This window comes from Aethina tumida, chromosome 3, assembly GCF_024364675.1.
Source record: "Aethina tumida isolate Nest 87 chromosome 3, icAetTumi1.1, whole genome shotgun sequence".
In the NCBI taxonomy this organism is placed as follows: Eukaryota; Metazoa; Arthropoda; class Insecta; order Coleoptera; family Nitidulidae; genus Aethina; species Aethina tumida.
Genome location: NC_065437.1, coordinates 33,213,572 through 33,234,733, shown reverse-complemented (window position 1 = coordinate 33,234,733; position 21,162 = coordinate 33,213,572). Strand labels below are relative to the sequence as shown.

Below are 21,162 nucleotides of genomic sequence, written 5' to 3'. Positions count from 1 at the left end.
GTTATTCCAATAGTGTATGTAAACATCAACCTGCAATAAAAACTGAAATATAATTTTACGATCTCTGTAAAAGAAATTGTTGTCTTTGTTGCATTGTAGCATTGTCAGGTAAGTACCTTATTATCGGAATACTAAATTGAGGAAGTAGTAAATATGAATCAATAATTACGGTTCCTTTGATTGTACCCACTATGGTTTTGTGATTGAAGATCTGAATGATGGACCGACAAAAGCATAAAAATCGATGCAATAAATTGTACAAAGACCATTGTTATTTATGCCAAATTGTGTTCAATAGATCTGCACTTTTAAGACTTGAAAATAATTTTAATTAAAACCTTCGTCAATTTGTAAAACAGAAAACACACCAATTTAAAGTTGTGACTAAATTGAGATTTTTCTTATATTATAATTTTTGATGTTAAAATTCAATAAATAAAAAAATCTCCACAAATTAAAATTGACATACACGATTTCCCTATCAATTACTTGAATGAAAAATCGATGCCGGCATCTAAATTAGTTTATTTATTAACATGTATGATAGAGCCGGAAAGCCAAGTCGGTAAAGACGGAGGGGGAATAAAAACGGAAGAGTGTCGACAGCAAATAGAAGAAGCAATAACATGGTGATCTGTGGCCGACACTGTCACAGCGAGGTGGTGGGGATGTGACGTCATCGCCGACAGAGAGCGCTACCTCTCGCAGGACTGTGTGTGTTTCTCCGTTCTTTCGATTCAGTTCAGTCATGCTCTTCATTCGTTACGTATGTACGCTTGCAAGTTGAAGTATGCGCGTGTGATCTAACTCTCAAAGGATAAAGGACCTTCCGTATTTATTTTTGTGTGATCCATTATTGTAGGACTTTTTGTATTACTACGGTGTTACAATGTTGACTTCAAGCAACCAGTACCTCAGACCGGAATACTTAACTCCACTTCCAACAACCGTAAGTATCTGTTTGTTTACATTCGCTACCAAGATTCAAACTACGTACTTGACAACCATTAATTTATTTTATTAAATTGTTAATTGTTTTTATTTTTTTTATAGTTGGATGCAAAGAAAAGCCCGTTGGCATTGTTGGCTCAGACATGCAGCCAGATTGGCGCCGACTCTCCCAACTCCAAGCTTTTGCAAAGCGCCGAGAAATCGTCGAAATCCAGCAAAGACTCTTCTAAAGACAAGTCCAGCAATGACAGTCTTTCGAAACAGTCTTACAAACCCCACGATTTGACCCGCGAGAAGTCTAGAACACCCGAAGGTAGATCCAGTTCAACATCTACAGGAAGCAGGGTGCGTTCACCGTTGGTGTCGAAAAGCACACCTCAAACCAACGGACGGTGTAACAGCAATCAGAGTGCCACTTCGCCCCGAAACTCTCCGGCTGCTGAAAGGAAGACTCCAGCTAATGATGGTGCGTCAGCTGAAAGGACTTCTCCGGAAAAATCGACAGAAAGGAGCAGCCCTCAGACGCCGTCTTCTTCAGCTTCCAAGACTGCTTTCACCCCGAACATTTTGACATCTTCGTCTGATCCAGCAATTAAAGACTTGCCTCTGGGAACGTTCAAGCCAGGCGTCCCGGTAGCTTCGACGTTTTTGCCCGGTTATCCAGCCCCAGGTTTCCCTCTACCGATGGACTTGATGACCAGCAGTCTGATGTCCCAACATCACGCACTGAAAACCGGAGGACTTAGTCCGTATTTGGGTTACGGCCGACTCAAGGCCCAGGACTCTTTGCCGTCAGTGTGTCGTGACCCGTACTGTACAGGATGTAGTGTTAGTTCTCATTTACTCAGTGGTGCTTCAAAACCTGGTTCATGCCCAGCAGGTTGTACACAGTGTGATCATGTCAAACCGCCAACTTCCTCAGCATATTTGGGCCACACTCCAGCTGCAGCAGCTTACGCTCACGCTCAGTTGGCTGCTTTGGCCGCAGCTTCGCACTTGCCCTACGTTTGTAACTGGATTTCTGGTGACGCTGCTTACTGTGGCAAGAGGTTCTCTAGTTCAGAGGAGTTGTTGTCTCATTTGAGGACTCATACAAGTGTTGCGACTGGAGCGGAGGCCAATTCTGCCCTGTCGATGTTGTCAAATCCTGGTTTACCTCCGACACATCCTCTTCTGCACAGGACTTATCCTACACCGCCGCTCAGTCCTTTGGCTACAGCTAGGTATCATCCCTATAGTAAACCGTCCCTTCTTCCTCCTTCATTGAGTTCCTCACCATTTTCGGGGATCTCTTTAAGTCATCCAGGACTTTCGCCGTATTTATCTCCGTATTCGCTGTATCCAAGGTTGGGCGCCGCGCCAGGGATGCATCAGTAGATGATTCGTTTTGAAGCCAAATAAGATGCTGTGTTAATAATAGACTCCGCCTAGTCTCACAAGATTACCTAATTGACTATCACTTTGTTTCGGTGGTGTATTTTTGTGTGGACGTGAATGTGTGATATTATTTTTAATATGTACATTTGTGCAAGTGAATATCTTTGTAAATAATTTTTGCTGATCAAATCAGCGGAGATATCCAAATATTATAATGTATATTTATGTACAGATCTCAATTGATTGATTATTTATTGCAATAATTTCTATTGTTAGAACTAAAATTACCCTTTTTTAAATAAACTGTTAGCAACATGTTTGTCATCATACTTGATCATTGTAAACTGTATTTATTGTCAATATGTAATGTTTCTGTACAAAAATTGTCTACCATCATATCATAACGTGTAATTTCAGATTTATAATCTATTTTTATTGTTAAATTTATAAATTGAGTTATTTTATTTCCTAATTTAAAAAAACAAATTAAAAAATTATCAATATGAATGTACTGAGTTTTAATATCATTCCATCAATATAACCATATGAATAAACAATGAGATTACTTAAAATTGCATAAGTAAATAATAATAATAAAAAGCTTTACTAAAAGAAACACAGGATGATTACTAAAGACTTCAATCTCATAACGGTAAGTTTTGAAGACCGAGTTTTGAAATGTGCCGGGTGAAAAAGAATGGACGACAAAAAAATGATGAGCTATAAGTTAAAGTTAAAATTTCATCGGTCATAAAACAAAAATAATTGGGGCAAAATAACGAGACGGCCATACATCTAATCCTGGAATAGATTAGCTAGCGCAGCTGTTGATTTTGTATTGCGAATGTGGATGTTTATTTTTCAAAGAGTAGGCAGCTGTCATCACATACCTTATCGTTGGACCGAGAGAGGCTGACGTGTAGAAAATATAGTCGAGTGTGTCTGAAGTTTCCCAAGAACACATTAATAGGCATTTAGTTGACAACAGTAGTGACATATTTATGATTCTTACGCTTACATATATGAATGTTTACCATACATTAAAGTAATTTATTTCTATTCGAGTTGGCATTTCTATTAGTCTATAACTACTTAGCTACTACCGGCGAGATTTATATTAGAACTTTCTATATAGTTAATTTCAACCAAAGGTTAAACGTCTGTATATTTTATAGTTTTTATTACTGAATAAATTATCGGTCGTCATAATTTACTTCGATAGTTATTTTCCTCCATTTTATTACCCCGTAAAATAAATTACGGCAACACAGCTTTTTTACGAGTTGTAATTTAAAAGAGTTCTTTCTGTCAAGGTGAGGCGCTATTTCTGTTCAAAAAGGGTTCAGCTCATTTAACTTTGTGGCATGCTTCATTGCAATTCACAAATCGCTTCACTTCAACCTGATTAAGTTTTCCTCACGTACTGTTCAGGCCCGTAATAACCGCTATACTAACTTACTTCCTACAGGAACAGATTATACTAATAATAATTGCAACGGCGTTCATGTGCACGAGATTTCTATTTAAATTTAATTATCTTCATTTGCATAAATATTATTTAATGGCGAGGTTTTGTTAGTTTAACTAAACCCAAATGCTATGTTGTTTATTATATGTTTTTTATTAATCATTACTACGTAAATAAGTATGCGGTTGAATTATATATCGTGTTTATTGATTTAATAAATATATTTACTAATATCAAAAAAAAAAAAATTAAACTAAAATTAGAAATTATTTCTTATTGGTTTCTATTAAATAAAAATTTACCCACTGTTGTTGGGGTCTATATTCTTTTAGAACTAATTTAAGGAAATAATTAATTTTGTTTGTTATAACAAACATTGGCGCATTCACCATTTGTAACAGTATTAAATATTATAACTGAAAATATTAATACTACTAGACAAAAATAATGTTTATTTTCAATTTTTTATTCGAGTGTGTTATCCCATTATATCAGATATGTTAAAACATTTTCTTTCCGGATGACGGATAAGGGAAAATGTATTGAATGCTGATGGTGATAAATCGTGGTTGTCAGAATTTTCTCAAACACGGGGCGAGGAATCAACGAAAATAAATTGATGAATTATACTGCCGCATGACTGGGCAGAACAAACAAAACCCTTATGACAAGTTTGCATTTTAAAATTGTACTTTCACAACAGATGTGGCCGGCCGTACATAATTTTATGAAATGAATAAAAATTAAATTCATAATTTGTGAAAACAATTTCCGGTAAACACTTTTTTTTTATATCGGCCCATCTATTGTGCTACTTGATTTGCTCCATCTAAACGAATTTATTCATAAAAACAATAATTCAACCGTCCACTTGTGAACGGTGTGTTATTATCGAAATTACTTAATTGACACGCCCGGAGCGGAACGGAAAAGTTTACAAATATAATGGCGATTTAGATAATAGAGCGGCCACGATTAAATGTGAATGAATTTTGAGTAATTCTTAAGGAAATGGCCAGGACATTGGCGCCAGCAATTTGTTAGGTCCCCAGTTATTAAGTTCCGCCCAGGCGTCGCCGCTAAAATTGTAGTGATTTGTGGTACTCCCGAGATGCATCTAGTGCTAATGGTATACGTTCGATAAATACACATTCGGAATGACTTACCCATCAATTACTACAATTTTAAATTGCATGTAATTAATCTAACAACCGTATTAAACCGGACGAGTTATGTACAATGCATTAGGCGTCTAAAATGTTTTAAAGGACGGTAATTTATAAGCGAATGGAAATTGCGTTGCATGTTGCACAGGTATAAAACATATTTGTGAATTATTTTCGATTATGATGTGGAAGTATACGGAACGAAATAACGATGATTGATCCTAGCTGGCTCACAAAGAAACCAACCTACATTTGTATTCGTGTATGTTCTAAAGATTGATAGTGTTTCAGTATTTTTAGACTACACTTATACAAAAAATTAATTATTGTCATAAAATTTATCAAATATTTACGGACGAGTTGCTTTGAACTTTATGAATTATTGCAGTACGATAAATAAATGAATCACCTCGATGACATTGTGTAAATTGATTGATGCTGAATAATTTGCAGCAAAGATGACGGTTAAAATACTATGAAAGCCGAATATAACATGTAAATTAACCGGAACATCGCACACAACTAATCAATTGCCAGGATTAATTCATCCGAATTGTTCACAATGTATTAGAAACCCAGAAATGTTCAGAACAAGGTAATTTAAATGGCATTGCGTGTTGAACACGTATAAATCATTCATATAGAGCAAATTTATCGATAATTATCGCAGAGAAATTAATTTCTGTTGCGATCAATAAATTAAACTACAATAAATTCACCTGATAAGTTTGTTAGACTAGAAATGATTAAAGTTGCAGTTATGCATATATTAATTTAAAACGTTAATAACTTAAGCCCTCAAGAAAGTTATTGTATTATTAATATCGTTAGATCAAAGGAAACATTTTTAACTAAAACTGTTAGAAGTCTGTACAAAATTTAATTAATTTTATGTATATGGTATTGTGGCAAATTGCCAATGATGGATTAGACTTATGATAAAATTAATATACTTCCTTCAAAATTATTAAATTATTATAATTATAAATTAAATGTTTAGATTAAATTAATAATTGTTTGTTAATCTAATAATAAAGTTTAAAAATAGTTCACACCATTCCATTGTTGCCACGTTTAGAAAAATTATAAAGTTACACATTGTTTCCTTTCGTGTTGGTTAATTAGGTGTTATTTTCAAATTAGTTCCAGTCCTGCCAATAACGACCGTTTTGTTCACATACCAATATTGAATCTATTGAATAATCGTTGCGTAAAGGCAGTTTCTCTATTGGTTAGGCGTTTAATAAAAAACCGCTTCTTTATTGGAAACGTCAAATATTCTATTACCTTGATTAATACGTTGGCGAAATGAAATTAATTGATGTAATTTATTGTTTTTATTATGATTAAATTGATTGATGTTTATCGTGTTTTGTTAATGTTGTTTTCCATTCAGTAGTAAGGATAGGGAAGCATCGGATCGTCGGTGATAATAAATTAGTAGCGGTCGACCGTGACAAGGATTAATAGATTGTATTGTCATCAGTGAAGACTTTGATGTATTCTCTAGACCGTTTTCTAATGTTGTTCAATTGAAAACGTTCTCACATTTATTAAAACCTAAATGTTTAAGACGGTAGTACGTAAATTCGACTCCGTCATTAAAAAGTTATTAATAATACACCAGTGAAACTTCACTTCAAGTTTAACAAATTGGTTTTTAATTTCATGTCATAAATGTGGGGACATTTTTATTGCCAACATTCCACATCACGTTTTTAAGATGATAGTTTGAGGAGCGTTCCGTTTATGATCTAAATTTAGTAAATGTAAAACATGTTCAAAATGTTTTACTTTAATGTCACGTCTAGTAATGTACAAATAAAAGACTTATCCACCTTTTAACTCATGTGTCTGAGGGTGTTCGAAATACCCAGGAAGTAAACCGATCACATAAACCTATACAGCTGTCTGCCATAATTTATCATGTTCGTGAAAACACAAAACAGCCTTTTAACTTTTATGTTGTCACTTTATGGAAAGCTTTAAAAATTGGCGTTTCAAAGGAAACCAATAAATATAATGGACGCTGTCATTAATTAAATCTCACACTATTTATTACTGTTTTTCCACCTTCGACCCTGACACAAATTAAAATATCGTATAAACACCCAACGCCGCCTCGTCAACTTTATCCTTTAAAATCGCTTCAATTCAAACGTAAAAACTCAACGAAGATGCGGATCCCGTAAATCGATGCGACTAATAGTGGACCGGATTTTGTGTTTTGTGCACAATAGAGGAATATGCATATAGATGTATGCATTATGTAAACAAAAAGATGGTGGGCGTACGTTTCAGGCATGGTGCACCTACGCCGGTACACGCCCCAAACCTTTAACCCCAACGGGAGATGCAATCCGGGAATGTATTTGTCACGAACTGTGGTCGTGGAGATGCTATTTAAATTCAGCCACTTAATACGAAACACACTATGTAATATACGTTGTGATCAATCATTGTCGCACACAAAAATGGTCTGTCAAAGATGAACAGTTTTGGAGGGAGCGCAGTAATGCGTTGGTAAAGAGGAGACGATTAAAAAGATGATAGGAAGGAAGGATTTTGAAATCAAGGGAAAAGGAAAAAAGTGAAGGAGTTGAAGATAAAGATAAAAGGCATTGTATCAAAGAAACAAGAGAAGGAGATGAGGAAGAAGGAGAGTGGTTAAAAGTGTGATTGCACGAGGAACGCGGGTGATCGGGTAGTCGGACACGGAATGTCTAGGGAACAATTGGTTTTAGCATAAGACATACAAGCAAGATATCTAGCGACTGTGGTCCCAGAGTTCCTTGTCGATTATCCACAATGGAAGGCGGTGTTTATGTGGTATTGCAGTGGCAGCGCTAATCTGGCCAGTGCTGTTAGTTACGCCCGATAGCAACAGGACGTGGTTTATTCAGTTTGAATAATGTGCCAGCGTTAATCACGACACCAGTACTTGAACTATAAATATGCGGTTAACGCGTTTTATTATACTGTTTTGCATTGCTTCATATAAAACTTTCCCGCATGGTCGCTGATTTATGGATATTATATCCATGTAACATGTAATAAGAGCAGCGGTATAAGGCGTTGTTACACGAAGAAAGATGCTTGTCAGATTGCCGGCTGCCATACAAGCCTGTACTTAAACGTGTTGAAAATTATCTTGAACCAGTTATTGTGTGTGTAATTTATAACTTAATTGAATTTATTGATTATTTATGAACGACTCACGGGATAATTAATTATAATGCGATTCTAAAACAAGTAGATTTCTGCCAGTGCGGTCATTTTAATAATTGAATTCATCCGAGTGAATATTTTATGATATTAAAACCCAATCGTGGAATTTCTGATAACAATGCTCGCATTCACTTGATTTAATTTTAATTTTACATAAGGCTTTCAACGTTTACCTGTACAATTTATGATCAATCAATACGACTGTGTATTTAATCCCATTTTCGCATACGAAAATGCACGAAATTATAATGTTTAATTTTCAGTTGTTCACGGATTCCACTTTTTGTTTAAATTTTTAAATAACTGCACGTAAAATATGACGTTAAAGCATTATTGCCAGGGGCGTTTTTTATAATTCAACTTCGACTTCATGTTGCACGAATTATATTTAACTTTATAATTTTATTCACCTGCATATTACATTAAGGCTGTTCATGTATTACAATTTATACACACGTCTCGCACATTTTAAAACGTCACATTATTAATTAGTGCGCTGCAAAAATATAATTTTTCATAATAAAAAATAATAACAGTATTAATGTTTATTGCATGTTTGTCTTTCAGATAAACTTTGCGAGATTTGTGCCTCTTATCACGTAAATATATTTGCATTTGTAGTAATTTATGTCATCGTAAACTTCAACTGACCCACGAAGATTACGAGTGAACCATATTAAATGGTTTGCTCATTATGATAAAAGAACATGGTTATAGTTGTCTGAAAAATTTAAACAAATTTGATTTATCCATTTAAGATACACTGTTTTGAAATCAGTGTCTATAAAATATTTAATGATAACAATAAATATTGAGATTTAATTACCATATTTTATAATTTAATTACTGTAATTAATAATGTGTGTCGCAATTTGGTGCTGACAGGCATATCAATACTATTTTTAAAAATATAGACAAAATATTGTACAAATATATTTGGAAACATGTGAAAAAATCGATACTTTTAAAAATGTATACAAAGTGTAGTGGAAGGTTTTTACAATTACGCATTAATTCTGATATATTGGTTTCATCGATTACAAAGACCACAAACATTGTAATAATTTACAATCAAACTGAAACGTATAAATCCGTTCTATAGCGATAACCTTTTAATATTTTAATTATTGCTTTAATACTATTGCTAGCAATATAACTAATTAATTCATACGTTTTTACATGAAACACATATTTACAGTTGGAAACATGCATAAATAACGGATAATTGGGATTTAAAATCAATTGATGTATAATACAAATATCATCAATAATTCAGGACTATTACGGTAACACCATAAATATTAATATGTTTAAAATATATTATAAATTGCCATTAAAATTGGCCGAATGACAGTTTGATCAAACACAAGTTTTAATTTATTTAGTAATGGATATCCTACTTTATTACTATTGAATAACAAAATATAATTTGCTGTATTTATTCACAACGATAATTATCCTAATTACAAAACTTTATTTTACAGTCAAACAACTCTTTAATTTTGATTTTTATTAGTAAAATGGTGAGGTTAAAAAAGTTTTGAAACATAAACGGTTTATAAAAGATTGCTTCGAGGCATTCATTGAATTTGAGATCGTGTTGAGACAATTAATTATTACACAACTTTAATTCAGGACCGAATTTAAAAAATGTTCAAATAAAAAAGCCATTAAAAATTAATTTATCAATGGCCAACGAAATGGGACGATTAATTCAAGATCCATATTTCCCCCTCCTTGAGGGTGACAGGTGTCTCTTAAGTCTTGTACTCCGTAATTAGAATCCGCTGCAGGGTGTCTCAAGACAGTCACATGCACATTTTTTATCAGATATCCGTGTGGATGGCTTCCATTCTTGAAGTACACAAAAAAACGGAACGACGAGGGTGAACAGGAAATTTAAAATCACACTTCACTGGCAAAAAATTTTGAAATTAAACTCATTTTGCCCTAATGAAAGAAAAACGTTTAAGAGATTAAAATTGAAGGTTTAATTTGAATGCGGAAGGGTGCATTATTGAATAATCATATGAAAAAAGATTTTGCAAATCTTGTGAAAGTCCGCCCGAAGCCACACGATGAACCGAACCCATTTTTTCCCCCCAATCCATCATTATTAAAAACGTGATAATAATTGCAAATTGTCATGTATTAAAGCGGGCCGTGCATTTTGATAATGATAATGCACCGAACATAAATATTTCAGATGCCGTAATTATACAGTCACATCATATTTCGATTAAAGTATGGCCGTGTAGAAATTACTCAAAATTACCGCTTAACATCTCCAAAAATTACTGTGCAGCAATTTGGGATATTACAGGGACCGGCAAAAATACAGATTTCAATCAGACCAGATCGACAACCGATCAAGTTTAACCACATAGCCGGACTGCTCCTACTCATCAATTACCTGCATGTATGAAACACTGTGGTTATCATTAAAACGTCTAGTTTAAATCACCAACGAAGCCTGTAATAAATCAAATCTGTCAATATATTTTTTGTAGTTCTGCGACGGAGCATTATCCTAATCAGTCGGTTGTAAATACGGTAATGTTGCATCGGACACGCAATTGCCAACATTCAATTATCCGTTTTTAGTTTCGTTTTGTTTTTGCCTGTGGGGTTTCGACGGCTCTGTATTCGACTGAGTTTAATAAAAGGTACAAAACCAAATACATCCATTCAACCTAGGATTTATTTTGAATATCATACAGTTTAATATAACATCAAAAAAACATTTCGGTACATGGATCAAAAGGTGTTCCAAAAACTCCACGATTAGCCGATGAACAGTTGTATTGGTAGAGATTTTAAGCTCCCCTTTTAACAAGCCGGATTTGCCACTTAACACGCAATATTTGTATGGGTCAGGTTACTCGCCCTGTCAGAAAGTACGGCGCAAGCAATCGGGCAAGTAATCTTATTTGACAGCTCACGACTGTCGCCCCGTCGGTATGTCACAGGGATTTCACTCTCTACATGCATAAAACCTGATTACCTGTGAACAACACAAAGGATGCTTCAGAATTAAGACTGAGGCTATTAGATTACAAGCGCGACAAAAAATTGCTGCTAAGCTTTTGAGGTTTCTGGGTTGGTCTTTGATCGATGCCGTGACAATTGTGTGACACAATTTGTGCTTGGGTTGTTTTTAGGGGTATTTCATTGGGATTAGGGGAAAAATGCGTTGTTGGTTACGCAGGCGGTAACGCCAGAAAGGGTGAAGTAAAATTCCTACGGTTGAGTGCTGGGAGACCAATGAGAATTTAGAAGATTGGATTTAGATAAAATAGATGCAATAAATGCTAAAGATCTTTTTCGTATTTCATCTTTATCTCGTAATTTTATTTTTTCGATTTTGTGAACACTTACATCTATTAATGTGATCGGCTGCAGAATGGCATTACCACTTTGGAAACAAAATCCTAGGAGACCCGCTATCGATAAGCTCCGTCCAGTACACCAAAAAGATGTATACAAGGGACAGATATAGTAAAAAAAGGATGAACACTAATTGCGGTAAGTTATAAAATTTAAATAGGGGCCACCGAAATTTGGAAAATATTCTTAAAATTGGATTTGTCGAACGAAATATTTACTACTAGTAGTTAGTAATCGTTACTTTTGATACTATATTTAAACAAAATTAATGAAAATTTTGTACACTTCACATTTTGGTATCGTCGTGTTCAAATCAATCTAATCATAATGAAATGAAATGAAAACATAGGTTGGAACGGAGAAAATTTTAAATAATCCAATGAAATCTATTAGAATAAAATATAAATATTTGGATACAGATAACTACTTTTCTTAGAATTTAAAAATTGTAATATTAATTGGGATTACATATTATATACAATCATATATTAATTAAAACAAAATGTCTACCTAATTATATTATATTATAATACAACACTTATTTGACAAATGGTTTCAAAAACTGTTTTTTCATTTTATTGTATTTTATATTTCGTTTTGTTACTATAAAAATATGTCTTTAATAATTAAAATTTTATATATTTCAAGTTTAGGAAAAGAATATTGCTTTAACTAAATCACCAATAATAATATAATTTGAATTTATTTTAACTTAATAATTTGTAGAACATTTATACAATAAAAATTAATTTTGGATATTAACTAAAGCAGTGACAGATCAGTATTTGTTAATTTTAGTAGTATTTAAAACAAACTATGAATATTTATTTAGAAATGTTACAACCCAATTATGGGGTTACTTCACCTTACAAGATGTTTACTTTAAAAATACTTGTAAATATAATAATAATATTCATTGAATTTTTGGAGTTAATTTATGGTATAGCACAGCCCACCAAGACAACGAATTTGTTGTTTCACTTGTACAAGTATATTATTGCTGTATCCTTCTCTCTCACACCCTAACTCTCAAATTCAGACCGCAAACGAAACTGGACCTTAGGGTGGTAATGCCATTCTGCAGCCGACTGTACTTGGGTATGCTCCTTCCTGTATATTTCCACAACATTCTCTGAGATTTTACAACTTCCTTTTACTTTATTACATTGTCCTTATATTACTAGTACGTCTCAATATCCTGCGTTTTATTACTGATGGTTTCCCCGTCTTTTTGCTATGATTAAAATTAACGTGCGTTATAAAAGCGCAAGCTGTTTCCGCGTACGTTCGCACCTTTGGTCCGCCATTTTGCTGTAAAAAAAACGAGATAAGATCTTATCCAATCGTTAATCCTCACATGCTATCTAATAATTAAATCTCGGTTGAATTCTGCCAATGAGTAAATAACGTCTATTTAAAAATGAAATTACATCCATTGTGATATTTTTTAAGCCGATCGCCGAGCTGATTAAATTCGATGTAAAGATGCGGCTTCTTGTTTCGTATTGAATTGCCGATGGGACAGATGGCCGGAGCCTAAACACTGGCAGCGGACTATGAGTAGCATGGCATGAGATGCGGTTACACGAGGTGCTTAGTTCATCACCCTGGAAAGCCTCTCCTTTGTCCCCCTGTCAGCGTGTTGCGCATTGACACTCGCATTCAACAAGCTGTTTCGTCATCCCGTCGCTCTTTTTGTCTTCGCCGCTCTGACATCGGCCAACTGGTCCTAATGCCAACGCGGCACCGTCCAAATTGTAACGAGCACTTTGTCGGAAAAGTTTATAAACATTGCGACGTGGGGAATCGCTTTTCATCCTCTATATTCGTATTGGACCTATAAATAAAGGGACACGGACTAAAATTAGTTTTAACGTCAATAAATAGTAATGATGGGTCCCCGTATAATCGTCACATTCCGAAATACGCGATGAAACTGCAAACGAACAACGAATTCCCGCAGAATTTAATTATGTCAAAGCCGAAGGAATGGTTTTTGCTGACATTTTTGATTTAATGATCTTTTGTTTGTCGACGTATGCGATGGAAATACTTAAGCTTAACATGTTAACTTGAAACCACATCACACATGGTATGGTATTGGCATTTTTACCCGCAATGCATATAAATTGTCCAATACGAATATAAATGACTAATTAATGTTTTTGTAGTCGCTTGGCGAGTTTTCTTTTCATATGAATTGAACGTACTTCGTATTATTTGTATTTAAGTGACAAAAATATAATAAATATAAACTTAAATGTAAAAAAATTATTATAAGAAGAAGTTATCGTCAGATTTAATTTTATTTTTTCAAAATTTAAATCAATTTCGTATTTATTATATATATTTTTTTAAATAAAACTATTCTCGATTAGAAATAAATAGAGCTTCTAATTACTTAAAAAATTTTAAAATGTTTAGTGACTGACTGCTCTACAAGATGATATGAACAAAAGTGTGGATAATGACCAACTAAACCCATGAAAAATGCATGTCGTACATGTTTTATGGCACATCATTGTCCAGGGAATTAAAATTTCGGGGGTGTTATGTTAATTAATAATGACACATCAAAACAACCCCTATCGAATAATGCTTTAAAATGTGTTATGTTTCATTCGGTCGAAAACGAAACAGACTTCGGTAACTACACAATATGTATAAGGTCGGACTAATTTTTTGTGATCTTTATCCTATTGTTCACAACCCCGAACCTACTAAAAATAACGACAACCCTGTCATTTATCTGATTCGGGCATTCATTGTAATCTAGCTCCGATTTTGATGTAAATTATTTATTGTGACCTATATTTAATACCCGAGTGTAGAAAGGGATTAGTGTAAGTGGAAACATGCTCAACAATGAGATGGCAATTGGGATTCGGTGGTCAGCTACAAAAATACAGAATTTAAAAGTACAACCATGCTCTCCAATTAATGAAACTATCGACATACTTACAACAATAAAAGACAATATCAAAAAACTATTTAAACACGTATACATTATTTAAAATAATATAAAACTGGTAAAAAATTTATAAACAGTGCAAAAATATAAGTAAAAATAAAAATAACTCCTAAAAAAGATAATATAAAAAGAATTTAAAAATATTTAAAAAAAAACATCTAGAATATTAAAAAAATGACATATTAAACAAATTTAAAAGTGTAAATTGATGAAAAACGAATAAAAATGTCAATATTCATAATTTTCAAAGAATAGAAACTAATGAATATTGAACAAATAAAATAAATCAAAATAAAAATTAAAAATTACTTCTAAAATTAAAAGATAAACTAAAAAGAAAATGGTAAAAATGAGAAATTCTAAATATTTGAAATATGCAACTAACGATTTTTAAAAAAATGTAGATAAATATAAAAATTGAATGAATGATTGGTTATTTAAAAAATGAATGAGTGAAAATAGAAATTGAAAATAATTTAAAAATTAAAAGATATAGTATAAACAAAATTATAAAAATGTGAAAGAATTAAAAAAATAATATTTGGAAATTTAAAAATGCAAAACTGGTAAAATATACATTTGTATTATTAAAAAATGCATGAAAATGTCAATGTACATGATTTTATAAAGAATGATAATAATATTCAAAATATTAAGCATATTATTAAAAATAATTTCTAAAAAAACTAACTACGAACTATAAAAATGTGAAATTCGAGATCATTAAAAAATAAAAAGTAATAGTTAGAAATTTAAAAGGATGAAATCGATAAACATACAAATAATAATAAAGTTAAAGTTCATAATTTTAAATAGAAAAATACAAATATTCAAAATAAAAATATTTTGGTGGTAATTTACTAAAAAAATAACTACAACAACTACAAAATTGATTTTGATACTTTCAGAACATACAAAAATTTCTCACAAACATGCATCAAAAATTATTAATACATAAAAAACAATTTGAAATTTCACAACAAAGTTTGAAATAGTCTATTAAAGAAAAAACTAAACAAAAATAAAAATCATGATATACAAAAATTACAAGAAAGAAAGAAGAAAATTGAATATATACTAAAAAATGTTTTGTAACTTGTTTCCAAAGTAAAGGTTTATTACGAGAACATTTTATTATTTAAAATATTTTAGTTGAATATATATAGACTCAAATATTCAAAAAACTCCAAAAAAAGTAAATTTGATGTAACAAAAATTGACATAAAAACCCCTCACCAATTTTATATTTGTTGTCAACGTGACAACACTGGAAACTCAGATGAAATATGAGTAATAACGACAATTTTGTTCAAAGAACCAAAGGGCAACTGGCTTATATCGTTTATAGATAATACGTAGACACTTTCTTCCGGTACTTATACGGACATAATAGTACTAACAACACCAAAATACAAAACGCGATATTTACCATGATGGCAAACCAAGAACCGTAGCCAAAGTGTGTTAAGAAAATAATGGTTGTTAAGATAGAACCGAGCGTGAAACTAAATATTTGATCAGCCCGTTCATTAGTACCGACCTAATGAGTCAGAGGGGGACAGGCGATAATTAAACAACACCATCCAATGTTGTGAAGCGAAGGAATATGAAAGTCAGCGGCCAAACCGTTACGCCCCTGCATCAGTGCAGGAGGAGAGCCGAAGCCGGAGTGAGAATAGAATAGAGTGACGGGTGGTAATGGGAGTACCGACATGACTTTGATAAATGGAGCTAAGTGTTTAATAGACTAATCGATATAATACTGGCGTGCGGTTTGAGTGGCAGCGCCAGTAATTATTGTCGGTCCCTCGCTCCCGGCCCGGCCTTAGTCGAGTCAGACTGGCTCGACCACCGCGTCGGCAGACGAAACGGAAATCACATCTAATGATGGAGCTCAAAAAAAACGTATTTAGCTCTTTCGGCGGCGATCCGTTACAAATTACGCGGACACGACCAACTCTCGACGGCTCCAATGCCACGCAGAGACGTTAGAATGACGGTACTGCGACACAATTTTTTAGAAAAATTTTTATTTCACAAAAAGTTTCACGAGTTGACAAGTTTTAAAAATCTACTTCCACATCCCGTGGTGCCTTTGTTGTGCATCTCACACTCACACACAATTAAGTTAATAATGAAAGATGAACAGAGAGGAGAGTTTTATTTCTCACAAAGCGGGAGTGTAGACCTTTGCGGCTTGGTTGGGTATCGCCAATATGTTTGAAATCACAGGGTAGACGCAGAAATCACTAGCATTTCCCGACGGAGCTATTTTCTAAAATCATAGGCTGGCTGCCCACGAAATTATAGTGTCGCCGTTCTGAACACATATCGGCCTCGTTAAAGTTACAGACCATCATCGGCTGTCTATCATGTTTAAGTGCACGTCCCGCTAAATTTATTCATCTGCACCGTGCTATTATATACAGGATTGGATGACTACTATTAAACTAATTATTCGTATAATGTTTTTGACGTCATTATGTATTTATATGGAGTTCCCGACTGAATTGGACGGGCCCAAATTGGCGATGCCTGGAAGAGAACCGATGGAAATAAGCAGTTCCGGCAAACAATCAAAATACCAGCCATAAATCAAATACGATACCAACCAGACATAAATATAAAAATGTTTAAAACTAAAACAGGCTTTTGTTCTTGGTTCTAGTCTGATTGTCTACTTACACATAAATTGTGGAAAGAATTTTAATAACATCCTATATTGTATAATATCCGATTAATATAATAAATACATGTACAATTATAAAAACACATTTTTAATAAAATTAACATAATTGATTTTCAATGGTAATTGACTTGTGGTAAACATAATTTCTACCGCAATACTTGCAATCATAACAGTCACCTGATTAATTTTCCCACAGAATTACGCAGTACAAATTCACTCCTAATATTAGTTATAAATTACACACCCGGTAGTTCTGAAATACAAACATTGCATTCGTAATTTATTTCCCAGTGGATTTTTTTGTTAACAAAACTATGTAGCGACAATGTCTCCGACATTTGAAATGCAACAGTACATGCAATTACAGGCCGTAAATCATCCACCACAAATGGAGTTATATTAGGACTTTTATTACATGCAACAGCGAAAGAAAGTTTTACTATCCATATGTGTCACACACAATATTCAATTTGTGCTCGTAATGAAAAATCATTTATAACCGTTTTGAAATAATAAACAACGCAGTTATGGTTATCTATAAATCATTTCTAAATGTAATTTATGATAGTTTGAAGTTACGTCAAAATGTTACCATTAATTAATTATTTTCTGATATTTATGAGTTTTCGTTTTGTTTGTTTGATTTATACGTTTTAGTATTGATTGCCCAAGTCATATAACATTAGAAAATGGCAAGTTGTGTAAGAAACTTTAAATTATAATTTATTAATGTTTTATGTGCGATAAAAGTTAAATTAAACATGTGTTTCTCAACATAAAAATTCACGCTCGTGTACTTACAGACGTCAGTCTTATTGGGAACTGACCCCTTTTCTTTAAATTTGGACAGACTTTATCGATTTCTAAATTACAAACACTTGTGTTGAAAATGTCTTAATTTTTAAATATCGTAACATCTGCCGATTATTATGAAAGTCCTCTTGTTTAATAAGAAACTAATTTGAAAAAGATTTTTCAATTTTTTCCACATTTTTGAACATCACCTTTGACCTTAAAATTTATCTATGTTTTTCTAAATAGAATAGCTATTGAATTTTCAAAAATTCAAATTTAAATGTTTAGAACTGGTTTATTTAATGCTTGTGGTAAAATATATATGAAAACTGACATTTGACACCTTTTGAAAAAAGGTAATCACTTTCAAATTCTTAAATATTTGGCATGTTTATAAAAGGGATAACTTTTTTATTACATTTTTATTGAGCTTTCTACATGCGCTTCTAAGTTAATATCAGATACTATTAACAATATAAATATAAATATAAATATAAAATAAAAATTTTGAGATAATATACGAAGCTGTTTTATTTCAAGAGAAATCATAATTTAATGATCTATTAAAATGTATAAAAATCAAGCTAACATGTGTCATGAAACTTTTATAGAAAAACTAACAATTGGCACATGTTGGAAAACAGCAACTCTATTATTTAACTTTTTATTGAGTTATATTCTAGAAATACAAGCTACTTTATTAGAAAAGCTGACATTTGACTGATTTTGAAGAAGATTAATATCGTTTTTATTTAATTTTTCATGATCAAAGGTTCAAAATATGTTAATACCTTTGTCAAATCGTATTTCATAATTTTAATATAGTATAGTCATCTAAGAAATGTCTGTGGCGTTTCTCTGTGAATGACAATCAGTGGAGGCTCGTGAGGTTTGAGTCTGGTAAGGCACACATATATAGAACTAAAACAATATTTTATTTTTGTTTACACATAATTAACAACATACAATTCGAATTATCAGTAAATTTAGTCCGCAAGATAGATTTTTCCAATCATAAAAGCTCCTTTTATACTGAATATCTTCACTAACCTTTGAAAATAAAAGACATGGTTAAGAAAATAATTAATTAATTACTGTACTGTACTAATATATAATTGAATAGAAATAAGTAACATACTGTTTTGCTGGTCTGTTATTTTATATGTAAGTCTTGATAAATTCAAAATGATTGATAAGCAGAAAAATGTAATAAAATATATTTTAAAATGTATAAATTTAAAAACAATTATTTAAAAAATACGATAAGAACAATTTCTACAATATTATTTTAATTAATTATTTTTGTAGTTATAATATTACTTATTTTCAAATTAGTTAAATATTTATTGTTAAATACAGTGGCATCACCAGAAGTTTGAGTCTCATTATATAGTACAAAAAAAAAAACAAAAACAATATTTTATTTTTATTTATGTTATGTAAATTTAGTCCGCAAGATAGATTTTTTTAAAATGACAAAATCCCCTTTTATACCTTGACCAGTAAAATAATTCATTCATTACTGTACTACAGGTACAGTATAAAATTTTAGTATTTGTTAAAGTATTCGAATTAAGAATTGGGCAAATGTAATTCTTTAACAACAAACATTTTGCCATTGTAATTTAAACTGGTAATAAACATTTATTCAATAAAAAGCCACGTCGGGATTTCTTATATTAATAAATTTTCTCGTGTTATTAGTGGTTGACACCGTATCATAATAAAAAGGAGTTGCAGTATTAAAAACATTTCCATGACTGAATCCACCACAAACACACAAGATCAAGTAATTTTTTGAAACAGAAAAATCGGCAATGTTCGAGAACTTCATTCGTGTCGGTAATTGGAGTTATCTCATTGGCTGGAGGCACGCCTCATTTCCCTTATCATTGAAACCATAGCCGACCTTAAAGCGAAACGAATTGGCGGCACATTTAAAAATTCCTCTGGAGAACTTAATATAAAACTGTCACTGGTTGTTTAGTTGTCGATTTTACAACATAGTACCATTCTATCTTTTTCTTTGAATATTAAATTTTATTCTTTTAAATTTTAAAGAGTAAAAACATAAAAAATGTATTTTTTTAATATTATGTTAATTTGAAATTGTAAGTTACATAATATACTTTGAAATATTAAGAATATATATTTTTTGAGATAATGTAATGTTTTGAGGTATACCTAAAAATGTCTGTAAAAATATGTTTGTAAGAACTAAAAAAGGTTATAAATTATTAGTTATTATTAGCTTTTAGGAACTACTGCTATATTTTTTTTAGTAGTAGTTCCTATAAGGAATAACTACTAAACTTCAGTTTTTGTAGATATTTTAAAAAAGGCCAGAGATATCAAAATGCGATTTGGAACAATCAACGTTTAAAAGAAATTGAACTCTGGACACTTAGGACTTGTTTTTCCTCTATATGACCTAGAATCGTAACATTCAAAAATTAAGAAGTATAGAATATCCAGCACTCGAAATATTAAAAATATAAATAAAACATAAAAATATATGTAAGATAAAATGTATCTTCAACAAAAAGTAAATAATAAATAATAAAACATTTCAGGGTGTCCGTTGTTGGAAAGGCATTTAGATTTACCATTCACTCAAACACAAGCTCGTGTAAACCGTGTATCCTGTAAATCATTCCGGCACATTGCACAACAATTCGGAAACACAATAGAAATGCGTCCAAAAGAAGCCGATATAATCTGCGTTTACAAATAAATCGTCCTAATCCGCATAACGTATAGTTATGCGAAGTAATAAGAGGGAACCATTCTTCCTTGTGTTTCGTCTATTCAATATGTTCAGGTTGTGTTCATTGTTGTGTTTGTAGGGGTGTTAGTGAAAACGTGTACCTGGAAATAATCAATTTTCAATCCTGACTGACTTATTTAATTTACTAAAACAATTTTTTAATTCAAATTAATGTTTGTTCACAATTCGTTTTGTTCGTTGGCTCAGATTTATTTGGTCGTTTGATTGGTCTTTTGTTTTTGGAACTAGTTCATTGAAATTCAAACTATCATCCAACGACGAAGTGGAGTGGAAGTCAATAAATAACATAGGGGACGGGCCACCATCCAATTAAAAAAAAAATTAATTAGGCATTGTGGTTTA

At 32.2% G+C, this 21,162-nt stretch overlaps 1 protein-coding gene across 1 annotated transcript; it reads left to right on the top strand.

Annotated features, from left to right (window-relative positions):
- Positions 1-736: 736 nt before the first annotated feature.
- Positions 737-2,835, top strand: LOC109601943 (zinc finger protein Elbow). Its single transcript, XM_020018253.2, has 2 exons — positions 737-949; positions 1,054-2,835. Exons 1-2 carry the CDS (start codon positions 890-892, stop codon positions 2,326-2,328), a joined length of 1,335 nt encoding a protein of 444 aa, XP_019873812.1. The 5' UTR covers positions 737-889; the 3' UTR covers positions 2,329-2,835.
- The last annotated feature ends 18,327 nt before the right edge of the window (positions 2,836-21,162 follow it).

What these genes read in the sequence shown, in the direction of transcription:
- LOC109601943 (XM_020018253.2), top strand. Translation starts at nt 890, where the DNA reads ATGTTGACTTCAAGCAACCAGTACCTCAGACCGGAATACTTAACTCCA. An exon ending in TAACTCCACTTCCAACAACC is followed by an intron (nt 950 to 1,053) that starts GTAAGTATCTGT and finishes TTTTTTTTATAG; the next exon opens with TTGGATGCAAAGAAAAGCCC.